Source organism: Choristoneura fumiferana, chromosome 5 (genome assembly GCF_025370935.1).
Source record: "Choristoneura fumiferana chromosome 5, NRCan_CFum_1, whole genome shotgun sequence".
NCBI classification, from domain to species: domain Eukaryota; kingdom Metazoa; phylum Arthropoda; class Insecta; order Lepidoptera; family Tortricidae; genus Choristoneura; species Choristoneura fumiferana.
In genome coordinates this window covers 9,814,094-9,831,869 of record NC_133476.1, presented here as the reverse complement: position 1 = coordinate 9,831,869, position 17,776 = coordinate 9,814,094, and the positions used below count along the sequence as shown (strand labels likewise).

The 17,776-nt window shown below is 35.6% G+C and overlaps 1 protein-coding gene across 4 annotated transcripts in view; it reads right to left on the bottom strand.

Annotated features, from left to right (window-relative positions):
* IP3K1 (inositol-trisphosphate 3-kinase-like protein) overlaps positions 1 to 17,776 on the bottom strand; it is a 117,819-nt gene that overhangs the window by 22,815 nt on the left and 77,228 nt on the right. Inside the window, exon 1 of one of the 4 annotated variants that reach the window (XM_074087814.1) lies at positions 17,515 to 17,695. The exons of 2 other annotated variants lie outside the window; for them this stretch is intronic. In XM_074087814.1, coding sequence (XP_073943915.1) covers positions 17,515 to 17,544 — 30 coding nt within the window. In that variant the 5' untranslated portion in view covers positions 17,545 to 17,695. Of the gene's footprint in view, positions 1 to 13,455; positions 13,712 to 17,514; positions 17,696 to 17,776 lie in introns of those variants that run through there. One more of the 4 variants, XM_074087813.1, reaches the window with a different exon arrangement.

The following is a 17,776-nucleotide window of genomic DNA, read 5'->3' as shown; positions in this document are numbered from 1 at the left end:
ATTAGTTTTTTCTTGATGGACTTCAATTAGACTAAATAATCAGCGCGGCCTCATGCAAGTCGCTCGACGCTCGTTTCCAGCGATAAATCTGGTCACGTGACATATAGCGATAAAGCTGAAAATGTTGAGCTTCAAAATGGGAAGCAGCAACAAACGACATTTCGTCAATTTCCAAACAAACACTGACATTTTTTTTCAAGCAGCCGCCACGTTGACGCTACTGTTCGACGCGGCGACTTGACGCTACTTTTTTGACGGGAAATTCGAAATAGGATCACGTGACCAGATTGGTTGCTGCAAACGAGCGGAGCGACTGGCAATTACCGATTTGAGTCGCGGGAAATTCAAAATGGGGTCACGTGACCAGATTTATGGCTGGAAACAAGCGTCGACCGACTGCATGGGGCCGCGCCTTTACTTAGACGGCCTCAGGTATGTAACTGCGTCGAAATATCGGGACTATTCGGGAGCTCACAAAGGCAATCACGGTGTAACGGTCCCGTGGCAAATGTCTATTAGCCGTGGATCATTAAAATCTGTTAGAATATTCAATGGTTGATAAAGAGGTGACGTGGTGCTGACATAGAATAGTTCCAATAAAAAATAAAAAAATAATTTAATATTCATTATATTTTATTTAATTATTAATTATAGAAATTGCTGTAAATAAACCACCGTACAGTACAACCATAATATTAATGTCATTCGGAACTCGTCGGTATTCTTCGTTTTCCTGAAGAAAATATGAGAAAGAAAAATAAAACCGATTTTCTGTACCGAGTTCCGAACGGCGTTAGTAAACTAGATTATATACTAATTAGTGGCTGTACAGTGCACCACCAAAAACCTTCGTCTTAAACTTGCCTAAATTATGTTTAACGACGAAGTTGAAGTGGTAAGACAGTTTATGTTCAAAAATTTGTATGTATTACAAAGTTAAATGTTGAAACACACCTGGTTGACCAATTAGTCATAAAGGCAACATGAGTTATATTTTTAAATATTCACTTATTTGTTAAATCGTTGCTGCTGCGACTTTATTGGTGTTACGTCACAAAATCAAGTTTCTTCGCCGGTTGACAGAAGTTTGCATGTAAGTATATTGTTTAGTGTTTACCATATCATTAACCTTTTATTACGATAAGGCAGAGTCAAGGTAGGAAGTGCATGACGGACGTGACATGACTTCCGCCCGTCTAACATCTGCAGCTTTAGTAATCGATAGATCTTGACAACTGCTGATATGATAGCGTTAAGCCGAGTTTAGACTTGCAAGAAAAATCGTGCAATATGCATTACATTGCCAGGCCGTAAAGCCAACGAGTTTGTAGTGGTCAATCAAGCGCAGCAATGTAATGCAACTTGCACGATTTTTCTAGCTACTCTAAACTCGGCTTTAAGGCGATATTACACGGTTCAACCAATTTGTATCGGTCTATTATTATGTTCAACTCTCTTAAGTATATCAAACTTATAAGAAAAACTATAGGTAACGGTTAATTTTTTTTGGGAATTATTAGTAGTTTAAGAGTAAATAGCAGCCTAAGGTATAAAATATACCTAAACTTGGAATATTCCGTACTTAATTTTTCGTAATGGCTACGGAACCCTATTTCGGGCGTGTCCGACACGCTCTTGGCCGGTTTTTTATGTTCTACTTGGTGGCATTATCCAAATTGTAACGCAAAAGTCCTAATAATATTGCATTCATAAGCGCTAAAGGCTTTTGTACACTGTAAGCGCAGTTCAGTTTTCAAATGAATTCGGCTCATGTACCTATTTAATGCCCTGCCAATCTTTACTAAGATGTTAAAAATAAAAATTGTCGACAGCGATATCGATACATTGCATAACTCCGCTGTCTGGCGATATTATTTATATGAGCACGTTATGTGGAGTGAAGTCGCTGGCGACAAGTGTTATAAGTTTTCAGCTCTTATCTAATTTACACATGTCAAAATCCAACAATGAACATGCGTACCTACTAACATAGTTACTGAATAAATATTGTGTTTGCTGCTTAACCAAAAGTAAGAAATATTATGTAAATGTTCTAGTGACGTACTATAATATGATTAATTATCGATTGAAGAGCATGACTAATGTAAGCCCATAATTTAACCATATATTATTTGTATTTATTATTAGCCATTTAATTGAAGATTGACGTCATTAGATTTTAAAAATTAATTAAATTTCTAGATTTAAATGACATTGTTACTGATTGGGCTGGTTTGCAACATAATTGAATAACGATATTTTAGCAGTTTGGAGCAAGTTTGCGCGCAGGTTTTATCATAAAATTCCATTTGGGGAAACAAAACTACATATTATCACAAAAAAAGTGATAACTTTAAACTTAATTTGTCAATAAAAACAACATGATCAAGCACGCGCCATTTAAAGGAAAACAACCTCATTTCGACAAATAAAGATTATATCGTATTATAAAAAGATTTATCACACAGTGTCAAATGTTCACAAGCTTATACACTGACAACTTGTCGACTTTACATAAATACTGGTTTCGTAGATTATATTAAATATTTAGTAGTGAAACAATCACATAGTGAATTCATCCAGATACCAATACCTACCTTCTTTTTGCACGTGCTGCGAATCACATTTTCCATGCCTACGCCTTCAATGCCTGAGCTTTGCCAACTATGAAACGAATTTTTTTTAAATAAAATTTTAGCATTAGAACAGACTTTGCATGTTAACAAAATATAATACATTAAATAAAAACTAGCTACTTATGAAAAGTTGATCGGTAAGGCAACTCTACATTAACATGGAGGACCTGGGATCGACTGAAAAATAAATAATCTTGAACAATATAGTTTTAATAAAATATTTTTTTAACTTAATACCCCAAATAAAATAAAAACGTTGTTTTTTTACCTACAAAAGTTCAAATCTGTAATTTGCACATAAGTATTTTATCTTTTTTCTGGTGGAAGTTTGTATGATTTTAGTGTTTTGTAAAGCAGACATTGCAGTGCATTTTCGCCCCTTACATAACGTTTTTATTTGTGCATTACTATTGCTCGTAGGAGTATTTCATTGTATACGATGAATAGTACCTACTCATATTATGTATTATCTACTACAAGTTTACCTAAATTAGGTTTAGGCTATAATAGTATGTACCTACCTATGTATGTAAACTTTTTATTGTACAAAAGAAAAGAAACAAAATACAATTAGTTTTAACTTTCTTAATTTTTATTCACTGCAAAAGCATGTTTTATGAAAAAACAAGAAATGTGGTAAAAATTCACTGACGTCACATTTGGATAATCCATTCAACATTAATTTAAAGGATGAATTGACTGGCAAGCTTTTGCATTTAATTCATAGACTGTTTTTTTATTTGCCTTTATATTTTCCGTACGCATCAGAATAGGATGGGCGGAAATTATGTAGGGACAATCCGTAACACAGCCTCCAACGGCACTTATCGGACGTTAGTTCTTATTTCGATTGTTTGTTGTTAAACAAGGGTTATCTAACTCCTAACAATCTCAAGAAATAGTCTATTTTGGAGCGCCCCGCCCCTGCTTATCACTGACCATATCACCACGCGTCAATGAATCGCCTGACATTATTATTGTTATACTGCTGATGAAATAATAAACTCTTGTTTCTGTTGTCCTTTCAATCGCTCAAAGGTTAACTGGAAAAGATCCCTTTAAGGGATAAGTTCGCCTTTGTACATCTCTTTTTCTTGTTAACTAATTAATTGTAATTTTCATATGTTTTATGTACAATAAAGAGTTGCAATACAATACAATAATTCGCCAGCACCAACGAGATGGGTCTGAAGTTTAAATACCTAGTCATCGCATTACCCAGAAGTATTTGGCGCCATACTCGTGACCGAAAAAGCTGCTCAATTCCAATATTATACATACGAGACATGAAGTTTATTCCTTTCTGGAATACGCATGTCTGGAGTCATAAACATAACACGTGCTTGTAAACAAGTTCACGTGCCCAAATAGTAGATTTAAACTATGTGCCTAGCAATGTAGTGGATGGGAAGCGAAAAGTGTGCAGCTCTTTCTTGTGTGGCAACCTTGAATAATAAGCACGGCGGAATGTATAAATTTCACACGTTGGTGTTAATTAAATATGTCACCAAGGACCGGTTGACGTACGCAAGTAGCTACACTTTGGCCGTGCAGCAAAAAATATCTTAGTTCAAATAGTGATAGAACCGCTGCAATGTACATCAATCATTTTGAGCGTACTTATTCAAATTACTTGTAAACAAAGATTCTGGCCAAGTCCAGCGTGGGAACTTGTTTTGTGCATTAACGAAGGAAGCTTTTATTCCCTACAAAAGGTTTTCAATGTAGATAGGCACAAGTTGAAAACAATGAGAGAAAGTTGAAGCATTATTCAATAATCTCCGTATCAACATTCAAGGTCAGAAAAAGTGAACTGGTAAAGAAAGTGAACACTGCTCCGAAAGTGTATAATTCCACGACTAATCAGATGGACAAGCGTATGATTTATTCTTTGTTTACAAATCTAAAACACTTGCGTAATTTTGAATTTGAGAGCACTAGAAGCCGCAATTCGGTGGTCAAAAGGGTAGATCGTTGCAATTAAGCAATTTCACAACTAATTTAAATTTTGGCTCGAAAAAATAGTTTTTTTTTTAAATATGGCTCTGTCCATTGGAGGACAATTTAGCTAGTGTTTAGTAGGTTTTTGCCGTTGGACGGTAAAAAAAAAACTAGAAAACGAAATAATGAGAGGTAATGGTGGATGAACGATGACCGCAATAATAGTTATAACGCCAGGATATCTGCCAAAACTGTTGCCAGTAGTGACAAGCACATTTGTCGTGTCATTCCAAAACACTAAAGAAGTAGGTACCTATACAACCAAAAATGGCAGTAAAAAGCCGCATGTTTTACACACGATGTTTTACATTTGAATAAAGTTAAAAATAGATGGATGAAATAATAATATGGCTGGAGCATTCATAATTAAGGCGGTGGTGAGACAAAGGCGAGTATTTATGAGCACGCCGGAGTTCTGACGGAGAAAGTGGAACGAATACAGATTTCCTTTGTACTAAAGCCGGTTTACATACAATGGGAATTAGTATTACAGACGTATGAAGCTTACTTAATAGTCGGGGCCCGGCATTGCAATTCTGACGTAGCCGCTTTCCATATGGATGATGGATAGAATTGGGTAACTATTAATAATCGCACGTCAAAGAATGTGTTTATTCACTGGCATTGGATTTATACACATTAGTTCTTCATGACAAAAATAAAAGGCCATGGAATGCACATTGGATGATTGGAGTCTATCACTAATTCACTACGAGTAATATTCTTATTACTAGTTTTTTTGGTCGCGGTAACCTATGGTTTGACCTATAGCCTCTTAAACAAAGGATCGTGGGTTCAAATACTGGCTCGCAAGTCTTGAGTTTTTCTAAATTCATGTGCGAAATTACCGTTAAAATCTACTACGAGCTTTACGGTGAAAGGAATCATCGTGAGAAAATCTCAATAAACTGTGTATAAATTCAATGGTGTGTGTGAAGTTCCCAATCCGCGCTGGGCCCGCGTAGGAACTGCAGCTCATTATTCCGAGAGATCTGTGCCAAGTGTCCCACTGGACGTATTAATAGGCGGAGTTGATGATGATGACCAGTTTTTAATTATAGTATGTATATGTACCTATGTTAGTCTGTGAGGTATTTATTGTATAGGCAGTATAGGTCGTTGCCTGAAATAAATAGTTCATTATTATTTATTATTACTCCTCATCGTTAATATTAATTTGCCTCAAAAATTAAGAATTAAAACTTAATAAAGCGCCCTGGCCACTTAGCTCTTGGACTATACTCACACAGTACGTAGTAATCCAGTGTCTTGAGTTAATTAGTTCTTATTCTTACTAATTATGCTATTAGCTTGGCATTTTAGGTTCTCCTACAGTCATACCTACAGAGGTTATTATACTATCGTACTATCCGGATTCATGGATGTAAATTCCATGGCCAAACATATTTTAGTCTCCATTAGACTTTTGCCGGAAAATACCACGTGCAAATACGAAAGTAATGTAGGGCAAGTTGAATTTTTATTTGTCGGCTTGGGTAACTTAAATTAGATAATACTTACACATGCGCGACATGATTAAACGAAATAAATAAATTACACTAGTACATAGCTGGCGTTTGATATGAATGTATACTAATCACTCAATAGGAAGTCACAATGTGCTACATAAAGGACGAATTTAAATTAGCGGCTAATTGACGTAAGGATACGTTCGAATGTATGTACTAAAAAAGTAGGCAAGTCGAATGTCAAAAATTTTCGTCAAGCCTCATTTAGATTGTGCGAAAAATATGAAGCTAGTTGGGATATTATATGAATACATTTACTAGCTTTAACCCGTGACTTCACCTGCGTTAGAAAAACATCAAAAAGGTAACTGTAACATTTTTAAAATTCAACGTTCACTCAGACAACGCCATCTGTTGAATGCAGACGAAGTTAATATACCTACGCTATTTGAAAGCCAAGATAAGTCTACGTTCTTGGACAGCACCCTCTATGCTGTTTAAAGTTAAAATATGATCCCACGTGAACATTGCAGGCAAGGGTCTAGCAACAACTAAGCAGCATCGTAACGTAAAATCTGGCACGGTGCCAGACGGAAGATGCCGCGCTGCGGTGATCTGGCCAGGTCCTAAGTATCTTTCGTGTCATTCCAGATCTTTGTTTACTTATACGCTAAGTTTCATCTAAATCCGTTAGGTCGTAACTATCTGATTTGAGTAACACACATCCAAACATCTTCATAAACTTTCTCATTTACAATTTATAATTTTAGTAAGATAGCATATAGCCGCGTGGCTCAGCGATGTAACAAATCTGAGTCTAAAGGAGGCTTTACTCTTGGCATTGGCGTTGGTAATAGGTACCTTAACCTTCTTTGTTTCATTTTGTAGGGGTTAGGTTAGATGGACCTTATCGAAGGTCCTACTCGCTAATGTTGCAACCAACAATTGGCCTAGTCCAAATGTAAGAAACGATTATGTTATGGGTACCTACTAGGCAACGGAAAACAAAACTAAATAGATAGATATTTACCAAGGCTCAAGAACAATCATGAGTACACATGTTTCATATATATTTATATTTATAATATCTGACCCGATCTGGGATCGCACGCGGGCTGACTCGAGGCCTCAGCTTTACAGTCAAGTTATTCGGTCGTCTGATACTTGTTTATGATATGACGTTTAGGTCTAATATTATTGATATTACTTGCTGATTTTACGATTTATTCAGTCAGTAACCAAAGTGCGACATTACTCCTGATCAATTTTTATATTTAGTCCGAGACACATAAATCGGGACATCTTGTTTTTCTTTAATTTTTATTTAAGTGTAAAGAATCCTAGAACTTTTGATACTTACGATGAAGCTAGGTTTGCACCTCGTTTTTAACAAAAACAGTTAAAAAAATTATAATTCAACAGATAGGAGACAAATTTTAGCATTAGCAGCTTTCATTCTTTGTCGCCGATACGCGTCTTACGAACTTTCGTTGAATTTTAAATTTTTGAACTTTTCAGGTGCAAACTTAGCTTGGTCGTGTATATTGACCACTTGACAGTCCGGAGTGCGCGACCAATAGGCCTCAAGCCGTCCGGGTTTTTTATTGACGGAAGCAGCCCGCCGCGTATCCATAATTTTCTAACTACAAGTTTTTTAATAAAGAAAAAATACTGTGACGTTACGTAATTAATGTTCACTCATTCAAGTACTAACTATTTATATAATAATAGCTTATAATATAAGATTTGTGCACAAAATCAATGTAAAGCTTTACGACACTATATAAAGTATCCACGGACGGGTTGAAGCATTTTGGTTTTGGATAGCATGGTACCGTCGGACTGTCAAGTGGTTAAAAGTAGGTACAGTTGAGGAAACTGAATCACGTAACAGGGTGGACCTTTGTGCTACTAATGTCATAACGAGATCCCATACATCGTACGTTATTTTATTTCCCTGACTGTACGTTGTGTTTTTCGTTAGCTTTGACGTTCCCAATCAAAACTTGTACTTAAAGTCGATTTATTAATCAAACGAAGTTACCAGACGTTTACTGGGTTGTCATGTCAGGTTTTAATGAAACAAAAATAGTGTTGTGACAAAATGAATGAATGTTTTTTTTAAGCTGAAGGTTTTAAAAATCACGTCATGATTTTTTATCTTCTGTCCATATTGTCAGTGTTCAGTCCTTCCATCCCATCCTCTGGATTAAGATTTAGGTATAATTTGATCTTACTGAAAAAAGGTTACGAAAAGGTCTCTACAGTAACTGTTTTAAGGGACTGAGGTGATAAAACAAAACGTCGAAAATTATCCATGGTGTATAATATTAATCTATGTAATCAGACAGAGAGTTATAAGTCGAATGATTAATGACTAACAGTGACAAATCAGTGACAGATAAAATGACGACCAACTAGCGTTCCAAAAAACTTGAATTTTTCGTACCAAAAGGGCGCTGATTCTCGATTAACTATTATCACTCATTCGTGATTGAACCAAAACTGAACACATCACTATTTCAATTACATAGCAACATTATTTCACACAGTGACATTAGCATATGTCAGTTGACTTTGTTTGATTAAAAATACGACTTTAGTACAGATCTAGGATTATGTTTTTTCCATCCTATTCTTTCGGATAAGTTCGTATTTCTCTTTCTTTCTCAATTAGCTTCAATAAACTTCAGTAAGCTAGTTGAGTAAGCAAGATACGAGACGAACTTTTCCGACACAATACGATGGCAAGTAGGTATTTATTGGTAGAACATCCGTTTCACAGTATCAGTTGCTTCCATTGATAGGCATATAGTACTTTAATTCAATTATCTATAAGGCATTCAACGTATTATTACGCGTCCAGCATTGTGTGCGGAAGTCTCTAAACGCGGCTTGATAATAGACAGGTTCTAACTCCATTAAATATTTCCGAGAGTTATCAACTCTATTAGGTGCCTTCAAGACTCAAATAACAAGTACAAAAATGTTAAATGCATTTTTTCATTATCAGGTCGCTTGATGCCGGGCGCTGGCCAGGAAGTAGCGAGGCGGAAAGACCCGATGTACCGACTGACCGAGATTCATACTACTACCTTCTACCGTAGAAGGTATAGTCACGACGCCAAACTTCACATTCCTGTCACTAGTACTGAAGCGAAAGCAGTGGTTCCTAGCCTCTTGTTTGGGAAATTTTGAAAAATGTAAATGAAATGAAGTAAATAAAAGCAAAGACCTTAGACGACTTAACCCAAAAAAAAGCCTTTTGTTGGTATTTTCCCCTGAAAATTGTAGACATGTTTTACAAACTGAGTTATATTACCATATTACAATTTCAATCAAAAAATAAAAGGAATTGTAGTAAAGTAATTTAGTTTGTACAACATGCCTACAATTACTATGAATTGGGTGAGAACTGCCTCTAATTATTAAAGATCATACCAAAACTCTACTCAGAACTGTGTATAGTAGAGTTGATTGCATGTAATTATATAAATTAACCGCACATACATAAGATCTGTTAGTACACTAACTACTCTAAGTATCATGTGATGATATACACTTTTGAGTTTAGCTCTACCAAAGCCTGTAAAATTTTTAGTAATTTCCCCAAAAACTCTGCAGAAGTTTCAATTCTAGATTTATGTATTTGTGTAGCTATGTAAAACCCTCATTTTATAAAAATAATACAACTGAAAAACGTTGAAATTCATGTACCATCAGCCAAATAAGTGGTCTATCAATTTTTAAACAAGTTTCTATGAAATGAATATGTGGCTAAAGTCAAACCTTCAAGTTGACAGACACGTCTACGAGTATTGGCATTATTGTAGACAACCATGTGGTAGACTACATATTTGGCTGATGATACAAAGGGGTACTTATCCCTTTAAGGGATTTTTACCAGTCAATTTTTGATGACAGGAGCGTTTAGTTATTGGTCGACAAAGAGTCTATGTTTCTCAAAGTACTCAAGCCACCTTACAACTTTAAATAGCTAAGACCTTCAGTTGGTTGCTCCCACGGATTTAACTCTACTAAATAAATAGTTAATAGCCGTTACCAGTCGCGAGAGACCGCGCCGCGGGCCAGATGCAGCCTTGATTCAACTATTATATCCAAGTTTTATAACAGCTTTGTACTAACGTACCAGTTTCAAGTTCTATTTTTAGCTCGCAATGATACGCAGTTACAGCCTGTAAAACCAATTAGGGAACAAGGCGTGTCTTTGCGTTATCTAATTGTATCTGTGTTGTGATGATGACCGTGTATTTAGTTAAATTAAAGACGACGAGTGTTTCAAACTTCTTCATTTTAAGTACTTACAAAACGTACGCTAAAGCTGATTTAGAATTGAGTCGTTATTTTATCTATACAAATTAGTAGACATACATATAACTAAATAATGTACGCATTAGATATGTATGTTATAGACCAAGTGATTAATGAGGGCATTATGAATAATGACAAGCTATACCGGGCCAAGTGATTAATTATTCCTAAACTTCATTATTTATCACATTGTCTGGTCATTATGAATATTGCTAACGTGCTCGCTGGGCAATTTTATTACAAATGATTTTAAGGCAACCGAAGTATGATTAATGGAAACAGAAAGTTTAGGTGCGAGGAGGAGCGTGTTAGGTTCAATTATGACCAACACCAGCCACAATTGAATTCTACCTTAAGTATATTCAACTATTGAGTATTTATTAGCTAAATTTGTATGTACATAAAATAACATAAAACACATGAAATTAACAGTTAAAAAGAAGACAAAGAGAACTAACCTAAGAAAACTTAACTAATATACATATTATACATGTCACTATAAAAATAAAAATTATAAAAATAACACCCCGTCTAAAAGATCTGCCTGTGGTAGGGTTCCCATGATGCTGGCTGCATTACTTTCTTACTTCTACTTTTGATAGATATTTAATTGCATAGATAATGAATATATTTAACGAATAAATTGAATTTGACGTAAAAATAAAATATATAGTAATTAAACATGTTTTTTTATTACTCTGCCCATAGACATTATGTTTTTATGTTAAGTTTTTGTTAAATTGTTGTCTCATTTTGGTCATTTTTCATAATGCCCGGGCATTGAGAAAAATGACTGATTTATCACTTAGTCCATAACAGATACATTTCTGATTTTCGTGTATAGAAGTTTTAGTTCAGATGACATTACTGTAATACGTTAACGTGATTCAAAAAAGCCTCACGATACGACGGTACGGACGCACGGTATCAGAGCAAGCTTCCTTCACTTCATAGATTAAATTGACAGCTCTAGGCAATAATCCCACGCAAGCAACGTGCTATTAACCTCGCAGTTCTCACACACCCTCAACCTATATCAGTGTGCGTCGGCAAACCTCATAAATAGTATCCTTCATGAATTGATAGAGCGGAATTCAAAATAAGTTTAGGTATAGAAAATAAAAAAACATTGTTTAACACGAGCTGTGTGTTGTACACTTTGCACAAACAAAAGTCAGAAAACAAAAAGGTCGATGAGCCCATTCATAATTAGCGGGCCTGCAATCATTCTGAAAATACTCCGAATAAACCCGTTTGTCTTCATCCTAGGAACGAAAGAGACGCTGCCCAAATCATGAGAAAAAGGACGAAACAAAAAAGAAATGTCACTGTATATTGGCCTATTTATAAGACCAATTTTACCATTTCTAACTAAAGCAAAATAAACTATTTCGTACTATAAAGGTACCTACCTCTTCGATGCAAAACGCTAATTCAAACTGTAACTATAGATAGGTATAGTTAAAGTGAGAAAAGTTTTTCCATGTCAAAGTCTTTATGACATTGATTTTGACTTGGCCTGTGTTTAAAAAACTTTTTTCACTACATCTATACATAATTACACACAACATACGCGTTAATTATGCAATCAAATTCAAAATAGGTAATGAATTACAAAGATGTCTAGTAAAGCCCATGGACCGTAAACAGCATAAGAGTTGGGTGCATCGCCGCTGGCTGTTAAGTAAGGCCCGTCGAGTATGGTATGATGGATGTAGTTAAAAAGCACACCGCACTGCGCACGCACTGTATAACGTTACCTATACTTATCTTACAGTAAAGCACGCTTTCTTTTCTGCCACAAGGCAATAACTACATTGGTCATTAGATATGTGTAGCTTGTATGTGATTTGTGTGGCGATTGTGTTTTGGTCGTAGTGCTGTAGGTGTGTACATCGCAAAGAAAAGCTGAAGGCCATTTCCATCATAAGTATTTATTCTATGAATGTAGTATATCTTTCAGCCGTGCTGTTTTTTTAATTATAGGTATAAACATTCGGTATTTTTTTTGCTTATCAAGTTAATTTAATATTGTAATTATGTATCCACCTTTCGTTAATGTATCATTTAGTCGACTTCTATCAATACCGCCTCATTACGGATCATAATGATATTAAGACATGTAATTGGAATGTAATCAAAACAAAATTAACTAATGAATTATCCAATAACAACTCGTAGTCCCGAGTGGGCACTAATCAGACTTTACCCTGCGCGGAATTAAACCTAATTAATTAACCTGCGAAATGCATTACATATGTATACATGTTTTATAATTATAAGTACCTAGTATCTACGAACTTATCTGAATGTAAATAATATGCCCAGATTGCCCAGTACCCCCACCGCGTTAGCGACTGCGATAAAAAAAATCAAAAGTATCTTTAAGAGTTTTTACCGATATGCTTCACCAAGGTTAGGTTATGCAAACATCATTATGTTTATTTAATCAGTACTTATGTTCAGTAACAGTCACTGAGCTTACTTGTGTAAGCTTGCGCCTGCGCCGTGATATATTGATTGAAAATACATTAATATACATATACATATATTGAATCAGTAATTTGAACAGTTAATTTTCATGATTAAGGTTTATCAACACCCCATGCTAGAATAAGGATAAGAGGTTCTGATTATATTAGCATAATTATGAGAAAATTATACAATAAAGGCCTGGTAATTACTCTATTTAATTAGCATAATGCAGAAATGAAAAATGCATTTACAAAAATGCATTAATTATTAAGCATTGATATACTTAACTCTAATTAATTACAATTACTCTAATGCGACCATTCCAAAGAAATTTCTTAAAAAAAAATCGGCAATCTCATCAAAAGGTTCGACGTCATTCTAACTGTACTTCTTTACTTCGCATTATAGTAGGTACCTACGCCACTCAGTCCAGTTTTCCTCAGCACTCATCATACCTGCGACTGTTTATACTCTGCTCGATACTTCGAAAGCATGTCATTGCATTGCATGCAGCACATACAAACAGAGTTGCGTGGACTTACTTTGTCTTTAGGCGTGAGCCGCCTGAGATCGAGCAGCTTTTGGTACTGGCGTAGCGCCCGCAGGTACAGCCCCGCGGGCAGCTCGGTGGGCAGGGAGGTCTCCCTGGACCGGGATGCGACCTCCGCCCCGCTCATGGCTCCGACACACAACACTTGTACTTTTTAAAACCCAAGTGAAACCGTCATGGAGTCGAGCGCTAAGCGCGTCCGAAGTGAACGTCGGCCCCACGCAACACTGACGTATCGCGCGCCCCCCGCACATGCGCACCCGATACGAGCACAAAAGGAAACCACGACCACGCTCCAGCGGCTTTCCTTGCACCAAGATGATCCGACCTGACCTGCTTTTGCAATAAACTTCGGAATGCCAGGCTAAGGCTTCGATACCGCCGAGTGGTCGTGCTGTGCAAATATTACAGCTACGCTTCGCGACGACAATCGCTGCTCTGTTTGCTATTGATTCTGTTGGCAGCTTCGACCAAGTCAATGAACTTCTGGCATGCTTTGACTTGGCTTCATTAAGCGAACCTTAATCCTTAATGGTGTAAGGTTTAAATTTGTAGCGCTAAGAAACATGTAATTCGTCTTGTTGCTCTCATATGATAATAATATCTCCTATCTCATGATATGAGTTTGTCAATTAAATTTGAGAAAAATTTGTCAAAGTAAAATACTTAATAATCATTTGAAACGAAACGCACACGCAAGTGCAGTGATCAGGTGTATAATGTAGACTTTACAATCTTCACATAATTATATACTCTACATTTACATATCCTGCACTTTTGAACCGTATATAATAATTACGAAGGAGGTTGAATTTCATGACTAAAAAAATCATATGTGCTGGTACGAAACCCTCGGCACATGGGTACAATTATCGCGTAGCTGTTTTTTACTACAACACCTACACATCACTTAATGTACGTATAATTTTAATAACTTCTATTAAATCGTTCTACATTCACGCTTGTAATAAAATTAATGAGGCTTTTTTGTTTTAAGCATACGAGGACTGCAAAAAATATCATAAAAATCATTACGGTGCGGTGGGCTATCCTGCAGGATTCTGTAAGATAAGCAAATGTTTTATGTATAACAAAATGTGAAAATCAGCAGCACCACACATCTGTAACAATCTATGCAAAACTCCTTTTGTTTTGCTGAAGTATTTTTTGCATGTGAAAATGAAAACCCAACAAATATAAACTTTTTCTGTATCATCCTCATAGATACTGATTCATAACACGTGTAGTGTTTTTTTCTAGAAGATTGGACAGACAAAGAAATGAACAGAGTTCGGCCGTGTTTACGAAGAATTTACTTATGACAGGAAACGGCCGGTTATACACCTCTGTCTTAATTTAGTCTCCGATTTCCGGTGCTTTATAAAATTCTTGCCGGCTAAAAATGTATGCTTGAATAAGATTAAAAATAATTAGGTTGGAATTTACAACTTAAATGATTGTAAAAAATCTCTGGCAACCCCTTTACTATATCATTGTAGTTAAATAGCACCTGTTAAATTAACAGCGTTATTGAAAAAATTACCTAGGTATATAGGTATAACTATATTTTTATTTTTTATACTTTACTATACGTATAGGTGCTTTTATAGAGGCGGTAAAGTAAAAAGTCTATCACTAACATCCACATAGCATGTAGGACGTACTTTTAAAACACTGACAGGCTCACTGATAACGCACGGCCTAAAATCAGTGGTTGTTGGTGGTGGTTGGTGGTGGTGCGAGCTCCAGTGAGCTAGAGATTGGAAATTTGGCAGAATACTTTGAATATCACAAAGGTGCACTAAGGGATTAAATATTAATATTTATATCAAATTATGAACGAATGAGCGATAATTGGGGTTATAGATGAACCAATAATCTGATAAAGTCCTGGTGGACGCAAAAGATTTACGAGTTCGTTCATTATAAGAAATTTCAGGAAGACCTAAATTATAACATTTAGGTATTCCTAAATTAAAATAATTAATTTAATAAGCATAGGTTAAGCTTATGTTCAGTAGTTGGCGTCATTCAGGATAAAAACAACGTTTGTCTTATTCTATATTATAATAATTATAGCTATTGCGGTTCGGGTCTTGACATGAACAACGTTACAATCGGATTAAATATTTATTTTATTATTAATGCGTAGTGTCTAAGATATTAAGTTTAAAGGTCATGTGATGTAGTTAGTGACGTACTACGAAAATTTAAAAAGGAGACTGGCTCAAAGTCAGTAGTCAAACAGTTTATATATTTAAATTACAATATTGAGAAGCACTACTGAGGTTTAACAAATCGCATAGAAATTAAAAGCGAAATGAAAATCGATGGGGACTAATTTTTTGTAGATAATAATTAAAATTTTACAGTTTCGGGTATTTTTTATATATTTTTTTCTTGGAAGTATCATAAGATTAGTACCTATTATGTTTCATCTATCAAATAAAACCAAACCAACCATTATCACCTCTAAGCGTGGTGTGGTCGCGTAATACCAAGGTTGATTTCAGCTCATGGACGGACATACCTATGTGTCTATTTTCGCAACACACAAGGCACGGTGGTTGAAACCTGAGCTTTACTGATGCATGCAGAAATTGATGCATAATCATAGCCACCTTACAAATTCACAGTGAGCGAGAGTTCAATATCTTGTTCATCTATATAATTGTGTTTGTAGTACCTACACTGTCTCATCCATAATCTCGAAAGTAACACATAATTTATTGAATCAGGCGTTACTTTGCGGAGGTCCATGTACTAATGAACGTTAAAACAATTACTTTGCTCACCCGCGATCCTCTTTGTCTTTTTGGTCTAGGTCGCGGGTGAGCAAAGTAATAATGCTTTATAGTTCATTTAACTAATAAATATACAGGTGAACAGTTGGATTACCTATTTTGAGACAATACTTGACTTCATCGTTTCGAGACAATACTAGTACTCATTCGCAGAAGCCCCTCAGTGCGGATTATTAGGAACTTCGGAGAAACTTAAATTTTGGTCTTTTCTAAACAATAAAAGAAACGAAACCGGGCAGCCCGGCAATGAGCTATAACATGACCCGTTTAGGCAGTTGCTTGTGTTTGGCTATCTGTTCTATCAGCTAATTTTAAATCAGAAACAATTTTTTGAAGGAGGGTTATGTTTTTCGAGCGTAATGTATGTATGTATGTGTGGGTATGTATGTCCATTTCTTTGGTCCTCACTGCAGCCTAAACGGCTTGACAGATTTTAACACATGAGGTATCATTGGATTTGTCATAACTGTCGGTGTGACATAGGCTATAAAATATTTCAATATGTTTCATTATGTTTACAGACAGTATTGTACCAGATTATTTACGTAGTGAATTAATATATTGATACTTGATTTTAATATACTCGTATTTCTGGTTTTATTGCCTCACTGCGTGGCCTACGTGACGCCTGTACGTCACCGGCAACTCTTCCTTTCTTGGACAAGTTTATAATGAGCATAATAAGTAACGGACGTCTCGTACAGTCAATCAATGGCATTGTTTGACTTTGTGTGTTTAGAAGCCAAGTATTGTTTTCGATGTCAAGAACAATATTTGAATTTGGAAAAATATTTTGACAAAGTCAAATAGATTATAGCATCAGCATGTACAGTCTGTGTGTGACACGCTTTAAACTCTGTATGACATAAATATTTGAGTAGGTACTCATTGTTATAGTTATCAAATAGTATGAAAATTATGCTACTTTAGATCAAAAGTTGTCACATTAACAAAGTTAATATTTATAAAAAAACACAATTTCTTACCCTAACTTGCCCTAACCTTAAAAAACAACCCGCTCTTTGACTCTAACTTTCGGAATAACGAGAGCCACCATTAAAATCAGTGTTTAATAATAAATTTGTTTACTTATTACTCTTATTCGAGAACTTGCCTACGTAACATGGATTAAGTAATGTTTCTATAATCAATATAAACCATCAACCTCAGCATGTTGAGGTACCTAACAAACTTGTTTAAGTTAAAGAAAAAAACTAAATTAAAAACAATATTCACGCAATACTCACACGTATCAAAAGTTTCTGCTTTGTCAACATAACCTCACTTTGAACACCGCAATCACTGTATTACTTTTATTTTCAATGAAAATTTAGTCTTCCACAACCTTATATTCATTCATTAGTCATATGGTAAGCAGGTTCTAATTTTTTGAATGATGTTAACATAATCCTGCATAGAAAGGGATTAAGCTCGCAGCGTGCGCAGGAGTTGAGTCCGTGGACCCCATTCCCCCGCGGCGGCGCGCCGCAAAGCACGGTTATTCTTATT